The 19,633-nt window shown below is 44.5% G+C and overlaps 1 protein-coding gene across 1 annotated transcript in view; it reads left to right on the top strand.

Moving 5' to 3' along the window:
- fras1 (Fraser extracellular matrix complex subunit 1) overlaps positions 1-17,897 on the top strand; it is a gene marked incomplete at its 5' end in the record, with an annotated part of 148,441 nt that extends 130,544 nt beyond the window's left edge. Inside the window, 8 exon segments of the mRNA XM_084323142.1 lie at positions 557-707; positions 1,041-1,148; positions 3,245-3,404; positions 8,347-8,463; positions 10,065-10,231; positions 11,224-11,429; positions 12,726-12,872; positions 13,500-17,897. Coding sequence (XP_084179268.1) covers positions 557-707; positions 1,041-1,148; positions 3,245-3,404; positions 8,347-8,463; positions 10,065-10,231; positions 11,224-11,429; positions 12,726-12,872; positions 13,500-14,186 — 1,743 coding nt within the window. The 3' untranslated portion in view covers positions 14,187-17,897.
- Between the last annotated feature and the right edge of the window lie 1,736 nt (positions 17,898-19,633).

Below are 19,633 nucleotides of genomic sequence, written 5' to 3'. Positions count from 1 at the left end.
GGATAAAAGCGCTATATATAAAAAAGCAGCCATTCAAAAAAGCAGCCAAATATACTTTTTCTTGTTTTACTTGGGAAAGACCTGGGGGGGGGGGGGACATGAACTGCAAATGCAAGTGCAAATGTTAATGCTTTATTTGTTTTAAACGAGACGATTTAGAAATGGGCAATGGGGGAAATACATTGCGTTGGACAGAGGGTGGAACACGAAAAACGGCAATGACGTAACCACTACACCTCCCTATAGACCAGGAAGTAACCACTACACCTCCCTATAGACCAGGAAGTAACCACTACACCTCCCTATAGACCAGGAAGTAACCACTACACCTCCCTATAGACCAGGAAGTAACCACTACACCTCCCTATAGACCAGGAAGTAACCACTACACCTCCCTATAGACCAGGAAGTAACCACTACACCTCCCTATAGACCAGGAAGTAACCACTACACCTCCCTATAGACCAGGAAGTAACCACTACACCTCCCTATAGACCAGGAAGTAACCACTACACCTCCCTATAGACCAGGAAGTAACCACTGCACCTCCCTACAGGTGCGAGACTCCGCTCAGTCCTTCCTCACAGTGCAGGTGCCTCTCTACGTGTCCTACATCTACGTCACGGCTCCGCGCGGCTGGGCCTCCCTGGAGCATCACACCGAGATGGAGTTCTCCTTCTTCTACGACACGGTGCTCTGGAGGACAGGTCTGTGACATCATGAGAATCATGATACATTTAATTTAATTTCAACCTTTATTTAAAGTCGTAAGCTTCCCCCATTTACAGAAACGACGATTGTACAAATGTATCTAAAAAAAAATTACGCGTTAACTTAATATTGACATATTTTACATTATTACTTTAATCTGATGTTGTCTGCGTGTGTGTGTGTGTGTGTGTGTGTGTGTGTGTGTGTGTGTGTGTGTGTGTGTGTGTGTGTGTGTGTGTGTGTGTGTGTGTGTGTGTGTGTGCGTGCGTCCGTGCGTGCGTGCGTGCGTGCGTGCGTGCGTGTGTGTGTGTGCGTGCGCGTGCGTGCAGGTATCCAGACGGACAGCGTGCTGTCGGCCAGACTGCAGATCATCAGGATCTATATCAGGGAAGACGGACGGCTGGTCATTGAGTTCAAAACCCACGCCAAGTTCAGAGGTCGGTCCCTCAAGGCAGCTGCTCTCCACTGACCAGACCCCTGAGAGTCATAGGACGACAATAGTTATAAGACCACTAATAGTCATAGGACCACTAATAGTCATAGGACCACTAATAGTCATAGGACCACTAATAGTCATAGGACCACTAATAGTCATAGGACCACTAATAGTCATAGGACCACTAATAGTCATAGGACCACTAATAGTCATATGACCACTAATACCGTAGTCATAGGACCACTAATAGTCATAGGACCACTAATAGTCATAGGACCACTAATAGTCATAGGACCACTAATAGTCATGGGACCACTAATAGTCATAGGACCACTAATAGTCATAGGACCACTAATAGTCATGGGACCACTAATACCGTAGTCATAGGACCACTAATAGTCATAGGACCACATTATGTATAAATAGACTGTTTAGGGACCACAGTATGTATAAATAGACTGTTTAGAGACCACAGTATGTATAAATAGACTGTTTAGAGACCACAGTATGTGTAACTGAGGGGTACAATTCCCTGACTGTATTAATAAGTATGGTATCATTAAACCACTACCGTCTTATGTACATTACTACTGGCCATACAGTACACGAGTATATGATGAGAACACCTCCACAATTATACGGTTCCACACAAATCTGGGTTAAGAATATTTATTAGCAGCAAGAATACATAATATACTTTACTTTCAATGCGCTTATAAGGCAAAGGAATGTGCGTAGGCAAATCAGTAACGAATGTCCATTCTCATATTACGCAGGAGATGATAATACAACCTGAATATTAGGAATTATATCTATGGTACTCTGGGGAGGCAGCGGGAGATTCTGGTAGGGGGTTCCCACCGGTTGTAAGCCAGCAGGGGGAGGAAATGTTCGAATGCAAAGTCTGGATCAGCGGGGATTCAATAAGCTCCTGCTATGGGAGGCGGTATATTACTCCCTGATCGGCAGACGAAAAGCAGCAGCTGTAATCCCAGTATGCGTGCAGCACAGGTGAAAGCCGGCCAGCCTCTCCTTGAGACGGGCTCGAGTGATGTTCCTCACGTCACGGGTAAATCCCACAGTAGTGGGGTGTAGACGATTCTTATCCGCTCCAACAGCCTGGTCCAAAGCAATATAATAATAATAATCCAGCCGGAAAGGGGCTCTGCATTCACCGGTGTAGATCCTCCGGTGCGCGGTACTTCACATTAACTAGGTTGAACTTGACGTTATTCAACTAAGCTCTGACACTTTACTATCCTATTTAGACGCACGGTTGCTCACTTCACTTGGTCGTTGACTCGTGATGAAGGCTTTACTAGTAAGGAGCGAACGATACGTTGAACAAACGTATTAGGATAAGACTCTATTTTGGGGCAAAACGGGCCCACTTCACCGCACGTCGTATCGTGGGTGAGGCTTCACTTGGGTAACTCGAACTGGGTTAACTAACTGCTGTATTCACCTGCGCCATATTTATATGTTAGGCGAATAAACTAGTACCAGCCTTATTCCTGTCTCGTATTCCTGGGCAAAGCCGGGCATGTTCAGACAAGCCTTGTCGGTGACTTTGAACTCGACTCTGGGGGTATGGCAATGGCGCTGGTGGAACGCTATCCAATAAGAGAACGAAATATTATGGTCTGTACTAGGTTAAAGGGATATTCCGTGTATATGTACAAAGAATACACAAGGGATATCAAACGATATACAAATATTATGCAATATATATCAATCAGTAAATATATATATTCGGTTTAATCTGACCCTTTGTAACAGTATGTATAAATAGACTGTTTAGAGACCACAGTATGTATAAATAGACTGTTTAGGGACCACAGTATGTATAAATAGACCGTTTAGAGACCACAGTATGTAGAAATAGACCGTTTAGGAACCACGGTATGTAGAAATAGACTGCATGGTTTTGGCTCAACGCTGCATGGGATTAGCATACATTGGGCGTGTATGTAGAGGGGAGACCCGCGGTACACATTCAACACCTTTTCGTTCACATATCTTAGACGCCCACAGAGAAAATGGCTGTCGGCTGTCTGTCACACGTCTCTCTCTTTCTCTCCATCTCACCTCCTCCAGGTCAGTTCATCCCCGAGCACCACACCCTGCCCGGCCACAAGTCCCAACTGGTGGCCCCCGACCACCTGGGTGGGATAGAGTTTGACCTGCAGCTGCTGTGGAGCGCGCAGACCTTCGACTCCCCGTACCAGCTGTGGCGGGCCACCAGTTCCTACAGCAGGTCAGTACCATCACACCGGCATCATCATCAGGTGGCTTCTTCGTTCCCAAGGTTGCCCATCACTCTCCAACCCATTCTGTCCCCACTTCTTCTCTCCAACTCCGTGACTCCGCCTCTCACTCCGCTCCAATCACAGACGTCGTCTACCCAGCCTCTTCTTGGTCTTCCACTTCCTCTCTCTCTCCATCCACCTTCCCCATCACCACCTTCTTGAACATCTCCCCGCTGGATCCTCTCAGAACGTGCCGCCCGCACAACTCCATCTTTCTCTCTTTCAACCTCTCCAGCAGCTGTCCTCCTTGCATACCCGCTCTTCTTCTCAGTACCTCCTCATTCTTGATCTTATCCTTCCATGTTATCTTCAGCATCTTCCTCAGCGTCCACATTTCAAAAGAGTCTATCATCCTCTTTGCCTCTTCATTCAGCGTCCATCCTTCTGCTCCGTATGAAAAGACTGACATAACATACGTTTCCAGAATCCTGGGCCCTCATTTATCAACGTTGCGTACGCACAGATATGTGCGTAACCCCTGCATACGATCATTTCTAAGCAAAGCGTGGGACAATTTGAACTTGTGCTTGACTTTGTGGGTATATCTACGCACAGCTCGGAGCATGCGTAGCTGGCGCCCGTTGGTAGAATATATTATTACAACACGGAAATAAGCTTCTGTGCATTAGTTTCAACACTGGCGTGTTCTGTATGAATCGTAATTCATTATAGTTCATTGTAAAATAGCAACAGTAGTGTAATTATGGTCAAAACCCTATAAATAGCATTTGGAATAATAGGTCTTTCTCTCCGAATTAATGCAGCATGGTTTATATAGCGTTATCGGAATATACGGGGTGTACTGACTGACTGCGCTCCGCGTAACTCAACTTGTTATTATTTTGTGCACAGACCGCAGAAACACGGGAACGTTTTGATTATATTTAAAAGGCTTTACATTAAACGAAACAAGTGGAATTTCGAAGCTGTAAGCAGAATACAAGTCATATGAACACCCACGATATAGTGATCTTCCCCCTTCCTACTGTATAAGAAAGAATAAAAAACGCATTGCAATGAGAACAGAGGGTGTATGTGTATTACAAAACCCTTGCAATAAATGTGTCTTAAATGAATGAAAAGCATACATGCTCTGGACACAGAGCATATATCGTGTGGGTGATATGACTTGTATTATGCTTACAGAATTCCACGTATTTAGTTTTACAATGTCAAAGCCTTTTAATATAAATCAAAACGTTCCCGTATTTCTGCAATCTATGCGCAAAATAATAACGAGTTGAGTTCTAACAAAGAACGTATTACATGCTGGGTATGCTGATAGAGTAAACTATGATATGAATATGAATAGGAATATGATATGGCTGCTATTATATGTAATTCATATAGGCTACCTAATACCGACAACAAAATAGAGGCCTCTAAAAATCATATTATAGCCAATCGAACACAACTAATAAAGGCATTCATATTACAGCACGGTTATAATGACACACCACCAACGCCAAACAGTGGTCAACGAACGGTCTTTATTAGTATTTTGAGCTGTCCAGACAGAATTGCAGCAATGGTCTTAGGGAGCCGTTGATATCTGACATCACTGTGTACAAGTCAGCCTTTTATTTATCCCATAACACACAGGTTGTGTTTTCTTAGTTCGACAGCGTCTCCGCTCTGTGAACAATCTCCTGTGAAGTTTCTCAGAGTTCCGCTCGGGTCAGTCCATTATTTCACATCCCATGGGGGGTGTTTCATGACCATATATGGATAATCATGCACGAGCATTGACGGTAGAACAAAGAGGTATTTATCAACACGGAGGAGCGTAGGACCTGTGTACGCACGGTTGATAAATCCCAATATTTCTGTGCGTACACACATTCTAAATTCTGAGCTTACGTATGAAAATAGAACACTTTCTAAGAATTTTTGATAAATGAGGGCCCTGGTCTTCGTTTTCCAACTTATGTTTTGTCTCAATAATTCTTTATGAGACAGTCACAGTCTGAAACACACTCATACACAGAGCCACCAGCTCACACAGCAGGTCAGCACCATCACAGTCTGAAACACACTCCTACACAGAGCTGCCTCTACGCCTGTACATCACACTGAAACACACTCCTACACAGAGCTGCCTCTACGCCTGTACATCACACTGAAACACACTCCTATACAGAGCTGCCTCTACGCCTGTACGTCACACTGAAACACACTCCTATACAGAGCTGCCTCTACGCCTGTACATCATACTGAAACACACTCCTATACAGAGCTGCCTCTACGCCTGTACATCACACTGAAACACACTCCTATACAGAGCTGCCTCTACGCCTGTACGTCACACTGAAACACACTCCTATACAGAGCTGCCTCTACATCTGTACATCATACTGAAACACACTCCTATACAGAGCTGCCTCTACGCCTGTACGTCACACTGAAACACACTCCTATACAGAGCTGCCTCTACGCCTGTACATCACACTGAAACACACTCCTACACAGAGCTGCCTCTACGCCTGTACGTCACACTGAAACACACTCCTATACAGAGCTGCCTCTACGCCTGTACATCACACTGAAACACACTCCTACACAGAGCTGCCTCTACGCCTGTACATCACACTGAAACACACTCCTATACAGAGCTGCCTCTATGCCTGTACATCATACTGAAACACACTCCTATACAGAGCTGCCTCTACACCTGTACGTCACACAGCCTGAAACACACTCCTATACAGAGCTGCCTCTACGCCTGTACGTCACACAGCCTGAAACACACTCCTATACAGAGCTGCCTCTACGCCTGTACATCACACTGAAACACACTCCTATACAGAGCTGCCTCTACGCCTGTACATCACACTGAAACACACTCCTATACAGAGCTGCCTCTACGCCTGTACATCACACTGAAACACACTCCTATACAGAGCTGCCTCTACGCCTGTACATCACACTGAAACACACTCCTATACAGAGCTGCCTCTACGCCTGTACATCACACTGAAACACACTCCTATACAGAGCTGCCTCTAAGCCTGTACGTCACACTGAAACACACTCCTACACAGAGCTGCCTCTAAGCCTGTACGTCACACAGCCTGAAACACACTCCTATACAGAGCTGCCTCTACACCTGTACATCACACTGAAACACACTCCTATACAGAGCTGCCTCTACGCCTGTACATCACACTGAAACACACTCCTATACAGAGCTGCCTCTACGCCTGTATGTCACACTGAAACACACTCCTATACAGAGCTGCCTCTACGCCTGTATGTCACACTGAAACACACTCCTATACAGAGCTGCCTCTACGCCTGTATGTCACACTGAAACACACTCCTATACAGAGCTGCCTCTACGCCTGTATGTCACACTGAAACACACTCCTATACAGAGCTGCCTCTACGCCTGTACGTCACACTGAAACACACTCCTATACAGAGCTGCCTCTACGCCTGTATGTCACACTGAAACACACTCCTATACAGAGCTGCCTCTACGCCTGTACGTCACACTGAAACACACTCCTATACAGAGCTGCCTCTACGCCTGTATGTCATACTGAAACACACTCCTATACAGAGCTGCCTCTACGCCTGTACATCATACTGAAACACACTCCTATACAGAGCTGCCTCTACGCCTGTATGTCACACTGAAACACACTCCTATACAGAGCTGCCTCTACGCCTGTATGTCACACTGAAACACACTCCTATACAGAGCTGCCTCTACGCCTGTATGTCACACTGAAACACACTCCTATACAGAGCTGCCTCTACGCCTGTACATCACACTGAAACACACTCCTATACAGAGCTGCCTCTACGCCTGTACGTCACACTGAAACACACTCCTACACAGAGCTGCCTCTACGCCTGTATGTCACACTGAAAACACACTCCTATACAGAGCTGCCTCTACGCCTGTACATCACAGTCTGAAACACACTCCTACACAGAGCTGCCTCTACGCCTGTACGTCACACAGTCTGAAACACACAGTACTGCCTCTACGCCTGTACGTCACACAGCCTGAAACACACAGTGCTGCCTCTACACCTGTACGTCACACAGCCTGAAACACACTCCTATACAGAGCTGCCTCTACGCCTGTACGTCACACAGCCTGAAACACACTCCTATACAGAGCTGCCTCTACGCCTGTACGTCACACAGCCTGAAACACACAGAGCTGCCTCTACGCCTGTACGTCACACAGCCTGAAACACACTCCTATACAGAGCTGCCTCTACGCCTGTACGTCACACAGCCTGAAACACACTCCTATACAGAGCTGCCTCTATTCCTGTATGTCACACAGCCTGAAACACACAGAGCTGCCTCTACGCCTGTATGCCACTTATAATATTCAACATATATATATTATATTCAACCATAGATATATCATATTCAACCATTTTTTAACCTTGTGAATGAGGTTAGTCACATCCAAAGTTGAATAAACCACTAAAAACAAAATCCTTTCCAAAATAAAACCCATACAAGTCTAAGATAAGATATTCCTTTATTGATCCCCTTGGGGACATTTGGGTCATAGCAGCATGGGGGAGGGTAGGTACAGGTATGGGCAGGGCAATAGAAGACATAAATATAGGCAATAAAATTTGATCTGAATATAACAATATGAGAGAAATAAACAGTGTAAACAAAGGTGCAGATGTCAATATTTGATTGACAGATTACAGAATGGGTACAGTACAGTACAGCTCAAACATACCCATCATCATGTCAACATGCATTTGAATCTGAATATATACTATGAGTAAGAGTAAAAGTAAACAGTATACACAAGGTACCCTGCAGGTACATTACTGTATAAAAGCACAGTATTCCTCATGTTCACCGTGGTGTTAATGTGTATTGGCATTGTCTCATGCTGTCTCACAGGAAGGACTACTCAGGAGAGTACACCGTCTTCCTCGTCCCTTGTACTGTCCAGCCCACGCAGCCATGGGTGTCCACGGGGGACAAGCCTCTGTCCTGCACCGCCCACGCCCCAGAGAAGTATGTCCCTCACATCACAAGTTCTCAAGTTTCTTTATTAGTTGTCATACAGAAGTACAGAATACTTTTATACAAAATGCTTCTTTCTGTTACGCTCCAGAGACTGTGCTAGACAAAAATAGATAAGTATAAAATAAGTATAGCAAGTATAAAATAGAAGTCAAGTACGTAGACACAAGTGTTCAGTATGTATATACAATGTTCAATGCAGAGTAGAAGTAACTGAGTTACCATACAATATACTATACATACAATATAATAATATACAATATACTATACAGTGATGGGACTCAGAACACAGCCCTGGGGGGCGCCTATGTTGAGAGTGATGGATGAGGAGGTGCAGTTGCCTGCTCTCACCACCTGGGGTCTGCCCATCAGGAAGTCCAAGACCCACTGGCAGAGGTCATAGTTCAAGCCCAGGTCCCTGAGCTTGGCTATGAGTTTGGAGGGGACTATGGTATTGAATGCTGAGCTGTAGTCGATGACAGCAACTGTGAAGCAACCTGTGGTCCAGGTTGGGTAGACTCTAATTGTGGTAGTGGGGATTGTTTCTTCCACCAAAGTACAAACAAAGTCCAGGTTGATGGGGAGGGAGGAGCAGATGTAGCCCTTTACTAGCTTCTCAAAGCACTTCATGGCTATGGAGGTGAGAGCTACAGGGCAGTAGTCGTTGAGGCAAGCAGGCTTGGATTTTTTGGGTACAGGGATAATAGTGGACTTCTTCAGACAGGTGGGGATGACAGCCTGTTCCACTGTTGCTTCTTACACTGGACAGGTAGATTGCTAGCAAAGCATAGCGGTACATACAGTATACAGCTGTGATATGAAGCTAGCAAAGTGTAGCAGTACATATACAGCTGTGATATGAAGCTAGCAAAGCGTAGCGGTACATATAAAGCTATGATATGAAGCTAACAAAGCATAGCAATACATATACAGCTGTGATATGAAGCTAACAAAGCGTAGCGGTACATATACAGCTGTGATATGAAGCTAGCAAAGCGTAGCAATACATATACAGCTGTGATATTAAGCTAGAAAAGTATAGCGGTACATATACAGCTGTGATATGAAGCTAGCAAAGCGTAGCGGTACATATAAAGCTGTGATATGAAGCTAGCAAAGCGTAGTGGTACATATACAGCTGTGATATGAAGCTAGCAAAGTGTAGCGGTACATATACAGCTGTGATATGAAGCTAGCAAAACGTAGCAATACATATACAGCTGTGATATTAAGCTAGCAAAGTGTAGCGGTACATATACAGCTGTGATATGAAGCTAGCAAAGCGTAGCGGTACATATAAAGCTGTGATATGAAGCTAGCGAAGCGTAGTGGTACATATACAGCTGTGATATGAAGCTAGCAAAGTGTAGCGGTACATATACAGCTGTGATATTAAGCTAACAAAGCGTAGCAGTACATATACAGCTGTAATATGAAGCTAGCAAAGCGTAGCGGTACATACAGCTGTGATATGAAGCTAGCAAAGCGTAGTGGTACATATACAGCTGTAATAGGAAGCTAGCAAAGCGTAACTTTAGGAGTCTAGGAATGGACTATCTGGTACTCTTTTAAATGCTCCTCTTGGCCAACAGGTTCCTGGTGCCCATAGCTTTCCAGCAGACCAACCGGCCGGTGCCCGTGGTGTACTCCCTCAACACAGAGTTCCAGCTGTGTAACAACGAGAAGGTCTTCATGTTGGACCCGGCAACAGCCGACGTCTCCATGGCCGAGATGGACTACAAGGGGGCTTTCTCCATGGGTAAGAAGAACCCCATCCATATATCAGCCGATATTATCTGCCAATATTTGCTTGTCATAGATAGACAGCCATGTCATGCTAGCTCACCTACAAACCAGCCATGTCATGCTAGCTAACCTGCAAACCAACCATGTCATGCTAGCTCACCTGCAAACCAGCCACGTCATGCTAGCTCACCTGCAAACCAGCCATGTCATGCTAGCTCACCTACAAACCAGCCATGTCATGCTAGCTCACCTGCAAACCAGCCATGTCATGCTAGCTCACCTACAAACCAGCCATGTCATGCTAGCTCACATGTAAACCAGCCATGTCATGCTAGCTCACCTGCAAACCAGCCATGTCATGCTAGCTCACCTGTAAACCAGCCATGTCATGCTAGCTCACCTGCAAACCAGCCATGTCATGCTAGCTCACCTGCAAACCAGCCATGTCATGCTAGCTCACCTGTAATCCAGCTATGTCATGCTAGCTCACCTGCAAATGGTAGATGTTGCTCCAAAGTCAAGCTTTTGTTTGGGGGGGGGGGGGGGGGGTCAAATGGCATGGCCCTCAAGATATCTCACCTCAAGATAATATAAGTTCATGCTAGTCCCATGCAGATTTATGCCCAAACCACGCAGTTTTCTTTACAAATATTTTCGCCTTGTTTATAAGTAACATATGTATCTATGTATATACAATACATACATTATATATAGTTTGTTCAACTGTAAAATAGCCTGCCTCCAGTATTTTTGTCACAACTCTTTGATAACTACAGTAAGTTTGAGGGATCCTTGCAAAGAAAATTGCAAATATCAGCCGATATATCAATATTGGAATTTTTTTACTCCCAAATATCGGCATCAACATTAGGTCAACATTAGGAGAGGAGAGGATAGGTATCGTTCAGGCTGTAGTTAGTTAGCTAGCTCAACATTAGGAGAGGATAGGCATCCATCTTTACTTCTGTTCCTCATCTGTCCTGTGTGTTTGGCTGCCCCCTCCAGGCCAGACGCTGTATGGTAGGGTGCTGTGGAGCCCTGAGCAGAACCTGAATGCGGCCTACAGGCTGCAGCTGGAGAAGGTCTACCTCTGCACCGGCAGGGACGGCTACGTGCCGTTCTTCGACCCCACGGGGACACTCTACAACGAGGGCCCGCAGTACGGCTGCATCCAGCCCAACAAGAACCTCAAACACCGATTTCTACTGCTGGTGAGGATACATACACATGTATCTACCGGTATCTGTCTATATGTCTGTCTGTCTGTCTGTCTGTCTGTCTGTCTGTCTGTCTGTCTGTGTCTCTCTCTCTCTCTCTCTCTCTCTCTCTCTCTCTCTCTCTCTCTCTCTCTCTCTCTCTCTCTCTCTCTCTCTCTCTCTCTCTCTCTCTCTGGAAAGACATACCGGTATTCATGTACTGAATTTGACACCATTTTATAAATCTAATTAAATCTAATTTCTACATTTAATTTCCACTAGGAATTATCTTCAGATTTGATTTGTAGCAGTAGTAGTAGTAGTAGTAGTAGTAGTAGTAGTAGTAGTAGTAGTAGTAGTAGTAGTAGTAGTAGTAGTAGTAGTAGTAGTAGTAGTAGTAGTAGTAGTAGTAGTAGTAGTAGTAGTAGTAGTAGTAGTTTTATTCAGTTATATATATAGATATAGATAGAGTATCTACAGATATCTAACAAGGATTATATGCAGGTATGTGTCAAGAGGATTTTGGGGTCGTTTGAGCCAACAGACTGGCATCTAAGCACCAACCTGTGCCATTACTGTAAATGGCCTTTGTGTTAACCGTCATGTAATTTGGCAGAACATAGTAAAATTGTTTCTGCTCATGTCTGTGCTTTAAATCTATGGCGTGAATGTGCCTCCTTAATTCAGTTCAGAACTCAGAATGTACAGAACACCTTCAACTTGTCAGAGAAGGTCCAATATTTACCAAAATCTCTGGGACGGAAGAAGATTTGCCACATTGGATCAACACCTCTACCTCTTCTGTTGGGGGGGGGGGGCTGTTATAAGGTGGGGGTACAGCCCATATGACGCCAAGCGGGAAACAATAATAATAATAATAATAATAATAATAATAATAATAATAATAATAATAATAATTCATTACATTTATACAGCGCTTTTCTAGACACTCAAAGCGCTCCCCACAATGTAGGGTGGAAATTGCCTCCTTCACCACCACTGGTAGCACCCAACCTTGGGCTACGCAGGCTCAATGGCTGCCATACACACTGGCACCAGGCACACATCACACTACACAATGGCTGAACGGCTCAGGAGACAGGGATTGATATCAGCCAATTAAGGGGGGAGGGATGATTAGGTGGCCTTGATGTCAGAGACCTGAATGGGAATTTGGCCAGGAACGTCGGGGAACCCCCTACTCTTTGCGATAGGCGTCCTGGGTTCTTTAACGACGAGATTCAGTCAGGACCTCGGTTTAGCGTCTCATCCGAAGGACGGATAAGCAGTTTGGTCTCTTTTCTGAAACAGGACCGGAAGCAGCCGGACGTGTGCGACAGGTACTTCCACGATGTTCCCTTCCAGGCCCAGTTCTCCTCCGACATGCCCGACCTGCAGGCCATGACGGCTATGCCTGGTGTGGACGGCTTCACCATGAAGGTGGACGCTCTCTACAAGGTGAGGTCACCGTATATCTGTTAGCTTAGTCTCCAGGTCTCTGTCCCGGCGTCCGGTCCTGGTCTTTTACAGCTAGTTTATGTTTATGTTTATTAAAGGATCCCCCATTAGAGACACATGAAAGAGCCTCTAGTCTTCCTGGGGTCCTGGACAAAACAAATACAATACAAATGTACAACAAAAAATACGAATAAAAAATTTAACAAAACACATAAATTAAAAATGAATACAAATATACAAATTCACATTATAAAATCTAATATTCCAGTAAAAAAAAAGATAATAATAAATACACAGATAACAGTTACATACTTGACAAGTTTGCAAGATATCTCTTAATTTTTCTTTTTAAAGTAATTGTATTATGTATTGTGGATGAGATGTTTTTCGGCAGAGCATTCCAGAGCACTATTGACCTACAGTATATACGCCAGTGAGTTTGAGGAAAAACTCTCCAGGGCTCTGTCCCAAAACAAGATTTGGTCTTCAAAAAAATATTTTTCCAAAAATGAGTCTTGAAAAAGAGCAGTCGTCTCATAATCAGGGTCATCTTATATTCTGGACAATACTGTATTTCCCAATCTACACTATAGCTAACGCCCTCCAATCCTCCGTGTTGATTGACAGGTGGAGGCGGGACACCAGTGGTACCTGCAGGTGATCTATGTGATCAGCCCCGAATCGAGGTCCAGCCCCAGGATCCAGCGCTCGCTCACCTACGAGCTGAGCGGACGGGCGGGGAGAGACCCAGTGGACCGCTCTCTGACCCACGAGCTGAGCGGGGGACGGGCACGGAGAGACCCGGTGGACCGCTCTCTGACCCACGAGCTGAGCGGGGGACGGGCACGGAGAGACCTGGTGGACCGCTCCGGACGCCTGACGCTGGACGAGTCGCTGATCTACGACAACGAGGGCGACCAGGTGAAGAACGGCACCAACATGAAGACCCTGCGCCTGGAGGCCTCGGCCGCCGCCGCCGCCGCCTTCCACCCCCACGTGGGCAGCGCGCTGGGCGGGGGCGTGGCCGCGCTGACCCTGCTGGTTCTGGTGCTGCTGGCCACCTGCCTGCTGGTCCGACGCTGCCGGCGCCGGCGGGCCAAGAAGGGCCAGAAGCCGGTGCAGGAGTACCCGCTCAACACCAAGGTGGAGGTGTGCATGGACCGGTGTCTGGAGAAGAACTTCAGCAGCAGGCACTGCACCGTGAGGAACATCAACATCCTCAACCGCAACTTCGAGGCCAGCGGTGCCAAGGTCAAACAGGTCAACCTTGAGGTCAAGCTGCGCAACAACCTCAACGAAGGCACAGAGGTCTGAGTCTCTCTCTCCCTCTCTCTCTCTCTCTCAACACTGTTCAACTTCCTTCTGATGTCCTTTACCCCCCCAACCAAAAAATAAAACAGGAAGAGGAAGTGGGATTGGAGAGAATGAGGAAGAAGATTTTTTTCCTTTTTTTTGGACGGAGAAGATGTTTTTATTTTTTTTTAAGTATTTTCCAAAAAGAGAAAAGAAAGTTTGTAATTATGGAATGAGATGTTGTTTAATGTATTTTTATACAGAGTCTGAGGGAAAAGGGAAGCAGGTCGTTGTGTTGGAATCATTTCACCACTGGGCCTCAGGAATCCAGTCTGAACCTGACCAGCCAACACCTCAGATCCAACGAGTTACCTGCATATTAATATTCCAGATACTAGCTAATACCCCAGTCAGGATCTTAGACGGGATATGGTGTTTATATCTTAAAGATCCCCATCAAATGTATTTTAAACCCGCAAAGAATTTCCTATATTAATAATAATAATAATGGCTTGGATTTATATAGCGCCTTTCATATACCCAAGGCGCTTTACAATAAAAGGGGGAGGGGTGGAGAGGATAATCGTGGCCTAAATAAAAGGGAGGGGGGGGACTGAGAAACAAATTACAAAAACAGAACAGAACAACAGAACAAAACAAAATAGAACAAACTGAATGAATAAGATGCTCAGGAGCATCAGAGAACATAGGCCTGGGTGAAGAGGTGGGTTTTCAGCAGGTTTTTAAAGTGTGCGAGAGAGTTCGCATTTCGGAAGTCAATGGGGAGGGAGTTCCAACGGGTTGGGGCAGCGACACTAAAAGCCCTGTCCCCGATGGTCCGCAACCTGGCCTGTGGTATGGTGAGTAAGCCTGTGTCAGAGGAACGGAGATTCCGGGAGGGGGTGTAGGTGTGGAGAAGGTCGGATAGGTATTGAGGGGCGGTGGTGTGACAGGATTTATATGTGAGCAGATTGATTGATTGATTGATTGATTGATTTAAAACTTTATTAACAGATTGCAGAATTGGTACAATATAGTACGGCTCAATACACACAATTGTTAAGGGGATGCAGACCAGAGAAAGACTTTCGTTTTGTTTACATCAGGGTCCCCCATTTTCAATTCATAATGAATTGAGGATCTTTAAGTTGACAAGAGATTTTACGGGAAACCAGTGAAGGTGTATGAGGGTGGGGGTGATGTTCTGCCAGGGTTTGGTGGGGGTGAGAACCCTGGTGGCAGAGTTCTGAACATACTAGAGCCTATCCAGGGCTTTGTGGGTCACCCCGGATAGGACTCCATTACAATAGTCCAAACGGGAGGTGATGAAGGCGTGGATGAGGGTCTCAGCCACAGATTTGATATGGGGGATAAATGAGAGTGTGGAGTCCAGAATGACACCTAGGTTACGGACTTCTGAGGAGGGGAGAATGGAGCAGCCATCGATGGTGAGGACTAGATCCCCAACCTTTCCGAGCAGTGCCTTGCAAGCCACAACCATGAGCTCTGTTTCGTTGCTGTTTTTTTTTAGGTTGTACAGGCAGTTCAACAGGGACTGGGGAGGGAGGTGTGTGGAGGGTTTGGTGTAGACATAGAGCTGAGTGTCGTCGGCGTAGCAGTGGAAGTTGAGACCATGTTGGCGGATGATCTGGCCAAGAGGAAGCATGTAAATTATGAAAAGGAGGGGGCCAAGGACAGAACCTTGCGGTACTCCTTGGTTGACTGGGGCAGGGGGGGATCTGGAGTTGTTGATGGTGATGAACTGTTTCCTGTTTGAGAGATATGACTGGAGCCAGAAGAGAGCTGTGCCGGTGATGCTGAGGTAGTCAGACATGCGGTCCAGAAGGGTGGTGTGGCAGACTGTATCAAATGCAGCAGACAGGTCGAGAAAATGTTTAATGTTGATGTGTCCAGAGTCAGCTGAGATGAGGAGGTCATTGGTGATTTTAATTAGGGCAGTCTCTGTGCTGTGATTGGCTCTAAAACCGGATTGAAGGGGTTCATGGAGCTCATGGTTGGACATGTGTTGGTGGAGTTGGGGGCGGCAACTGCTCTTTCCAAGATCTTACTGAGGAAAGGAAAAGGGAATATTGACTTCATTGTTCAATAAACTACTGAACTAAATGTCTCAGCAACATCTCTACACCTTTACCCTCATTGAGATGCAAGGATCTAGGATGCAAGTTGGAAACGGAACGTATGCGGACCACAGAACGTCTCAGTGTCCCGCAGAACGTCTCAGTGTCCCACAGAACGTCTCAGTGTCTCAGATAATATCTCAGCACGTCATGATCAGGACAGGAGGGAAAGAGGAAAAGGCAGAAATACACCAGACGGAGTATTAGTATGCATGGAGTATTAGTATGCATGTAAACACAGATGTTTGTTGTTTTACTTGACTTCTGCAACATCACCAGTAGCTCCAGGCTAATTCTCTTCACATCACCTGTAGATCCAGGCTTTTTTATGTAAAGTGTCCTTGAGTCTGAGAAAGGCGCTTCTCTCTCTAAATCAAATGTATTATTATTATTATTATTATTATTATTATTATTATTATTATTATTATTATTATTATTATTATTATTATTATTATTATTATATTATTATTATTATTATTATTATTATTATTATTATTATTATTATTATTATTATTATTATTATTATTATTATTATTATTATTATTATTATTATTATTATTATTATTATTATTATTATTTCTTTGCAACATCACCAGTAGCTCCAGGCTAATTCTCTTCAAAATTGTCTCATGTTCATGTCTGTGCTACAATGCCAATATACAGTACTATTATGACCACTATGAAAGTATTAAGTGCTAGTTACTGTCGCTACCCAAGACTGAACGAGTCGCGTGTAAATATGAATGATATCTATTCAAGTGCAATTATGCCATAAACTTTGTTAATCCTTCCCTCATATGCAGGTTTTACTTTCTTTTGTGTTTTTGCATTTTGAAATTTGTATTTCAAGGCTTCAAGTACTAGATACAGTATATGACTGGTTTCATGTTTGTTTTTAATCAGCTGCCAATATCAAGTGCCATGCAGTATTTTATCTTCTTATTGTTTCCCAACAAGAATCCTGGAAAAATCATCCAAAGTGTTTTATTAGTCTTATTAGGACGTGTCGTTCCCACGTGTGATTGGAGAATCAGTGGGAAGGCGGGACAAAGCGAGTATTCCAGCCAACCGTGTGCACTTTGAATAAACACAACCGTAGTAATGTTTCAGACTCGCACTATATAATGCTTTTAGCCTTAAAAAAAGAAAAATATAAAAGAAAAGAAAAAGTCACTAAAAAGATATTATGATATTTTCTACAATATGTGTTTACTCTATGCCTTCATTCTGCCAAAAGACACAGATCTCCTCATATCATCGTTTGTTTGTGTGTTTCACAATATATACAGGTTTAATACCAACTCAACACTGTCACTGAAATGTTTCTACTTTATTTTCTCTGTCCTCGTTGATCTGTTTGCGATTATGGTCATTTTGCAATTATGTGACACTGTTACCTTCATAATGATGTGTTATCTGTGGCAGTAAGGGTTTGTGTCAGTATGGAAGAGTCTGACACTGTTTGGAGAGTCTGAACACTGATATCCCAAAGCACTGAGTGTTCTACATAAAGACCTTTTTTAACATTGATTTCTCTCTCTCTCTCTCTCTCTCTCTCTCTCTCTCTCTCTCTCTCTCTCTCTCTCTCTCTCTCTCTCTCTCTTCAATGAAATGTGTGCCTATCAAACAGAACAAAAGACAGAACTGGGACGTGGGGGAAATAACATTATATTTTTGGTGCATTTTGTGAAAAACTAAAACAGAAATAATGCTTCACTAGGATGCCTGTATTTGGTGCCTTTTTAGTAATAAAAAAATGGAAACCTAACGTTGTTGTGATTGTTATTGTCTGATTTCTGGTTTCTGATTTCTTTGCTCAGATATTTCCTATTCAGAATTGGGGCGACTTTCATATGTGGTTAGTCTGAACAGTCATGTGACTTTCATGACTATTTTTATCATTTTTTATTTACACATGCAGTCAGTTCAGGAGCGTGACCAGTTCACACTGGAATCTGATATTGGCCCCATTTAAAGTAATGTGAACAGCCAAACCAAAGGAACCATCTCTGTTGGCTGGGAGGGTCTGCCTCTAACTGTATGGCTGACTGGTAGATGGGGTTCTCAACATGCAGGAGGCTAGGTTTCCAAGTGCCTATAGGCTAGGAGGGTTAAGGGTTACGGTTCCAGGTTTCATCCAGAGTGAATAGACTAGCTGCGTTTGGGTTCCTTCCAGGTTTCTTCTAGAGTGAATAGACTAGGGGAGTTTGGGTTCCATGTTTCTTCTAGAGTGAATAGACTAGGGGGGTTAGTGTTCCATGTTTCTTCCAGAGTGAATAGACTAGGGGAGTTTGGGTTCCATGTTTCTTCTAGAGTGAATAGACTAGGGGAGTTTGGGTTCCATGTTTCTTCTAGAGTGAATAGACTAGGGGAGTTTGGGTTCCATGTTTCTTCTAGAGTGAATAAACTAGGGGAGTTTGGGTTCCAGGTTTCTTCTAGAGTGAATAGACTAGGGGAGTTTGGGTTCCATGTTTCTTCTAGAGTGAATAGACTAGGGGAGTTTGGGTTCCATGTTTCTAGAGTGAATAGACTAGGGGAGTTTGGGTTCCAGGTTTCTTCTAGGGTGAATAGACTAGGGGAGTTTGGGTTCCATGTTTCTTCTAGAGTGAATAGACTAGGGGGGTTAGTGTTCCATGTTTCTTCCAGAGTGAATAGACTAGGGGAGTTTGGGTTCCATGTTTCTAGAGTGAATAGACTAGGGGAGTTTGGGTTCCAGGTTTCTTCTAGGGTGAATAGACTAGGGGAGTTTGGGTTCCATGTTTCTTCTAGAGTGAATAGACTAGGGGGGTTAGTGTTCCATGTTTCTTCCAGAGTGAATAGACTAGGGGAGTTTGGGTTCCATGTTTCTTCTAGAGTGAATAGACTAGGGGAGTTTGGGTTCCATGTTTCTTCCAGAGTGAATAGACTAGGGGAGTTTGGGTTCCATGTTTCTTCTAGAGTGAATAGACTAGGGGAGTTTGGGTTCCATGTTTCTTCTAGAGTGAATAGACTAGGGGAGTTTGGGTTCCAGGTTTCTTCCAGAGTGAATAGACTAGGGGAGTTTGGGTTCCAGGTTTCTTCTAGAGTGAATAGACTAGGGGGGTTAGGGTGCAGTTCTGTTGTAATGTGTTGCTAATTAGCCTCTAAATAAAGTCTAATAAGGGTCTAACAGTGGGACATGAAGAGGTAATGTCCTGGTAGCTTCCATAGCCTAACGTTACTGGGGTCAGATAGTGACATGGCATTAAATGGTCTGAAAAAATATTGAAAATGGGGGACCCTGATGTAAACAAGACGAAAGTCTTTCTCTGGTCTGCATCCCCTTAACAATTGTAGGGAAGGACAGGACAC

This window comes from Notolepis coatsorum (genome assembly GCF_963971535.1).
Source record: "Notolepis coatsorum genome assembly, chromosome: 10".
Taxonomy (NCBI): domain Eukaryota; kingdom Metazoa; phylum Chordata; class Actinopteri; order Aulopiformes; family Paralepididae; genus Notolepis; species Notolepis coatsorum.
Note: the sequence above shows the minus strand (reverse complement) of the source record. Positions and strands in the feature narration are given on the sequence as shown.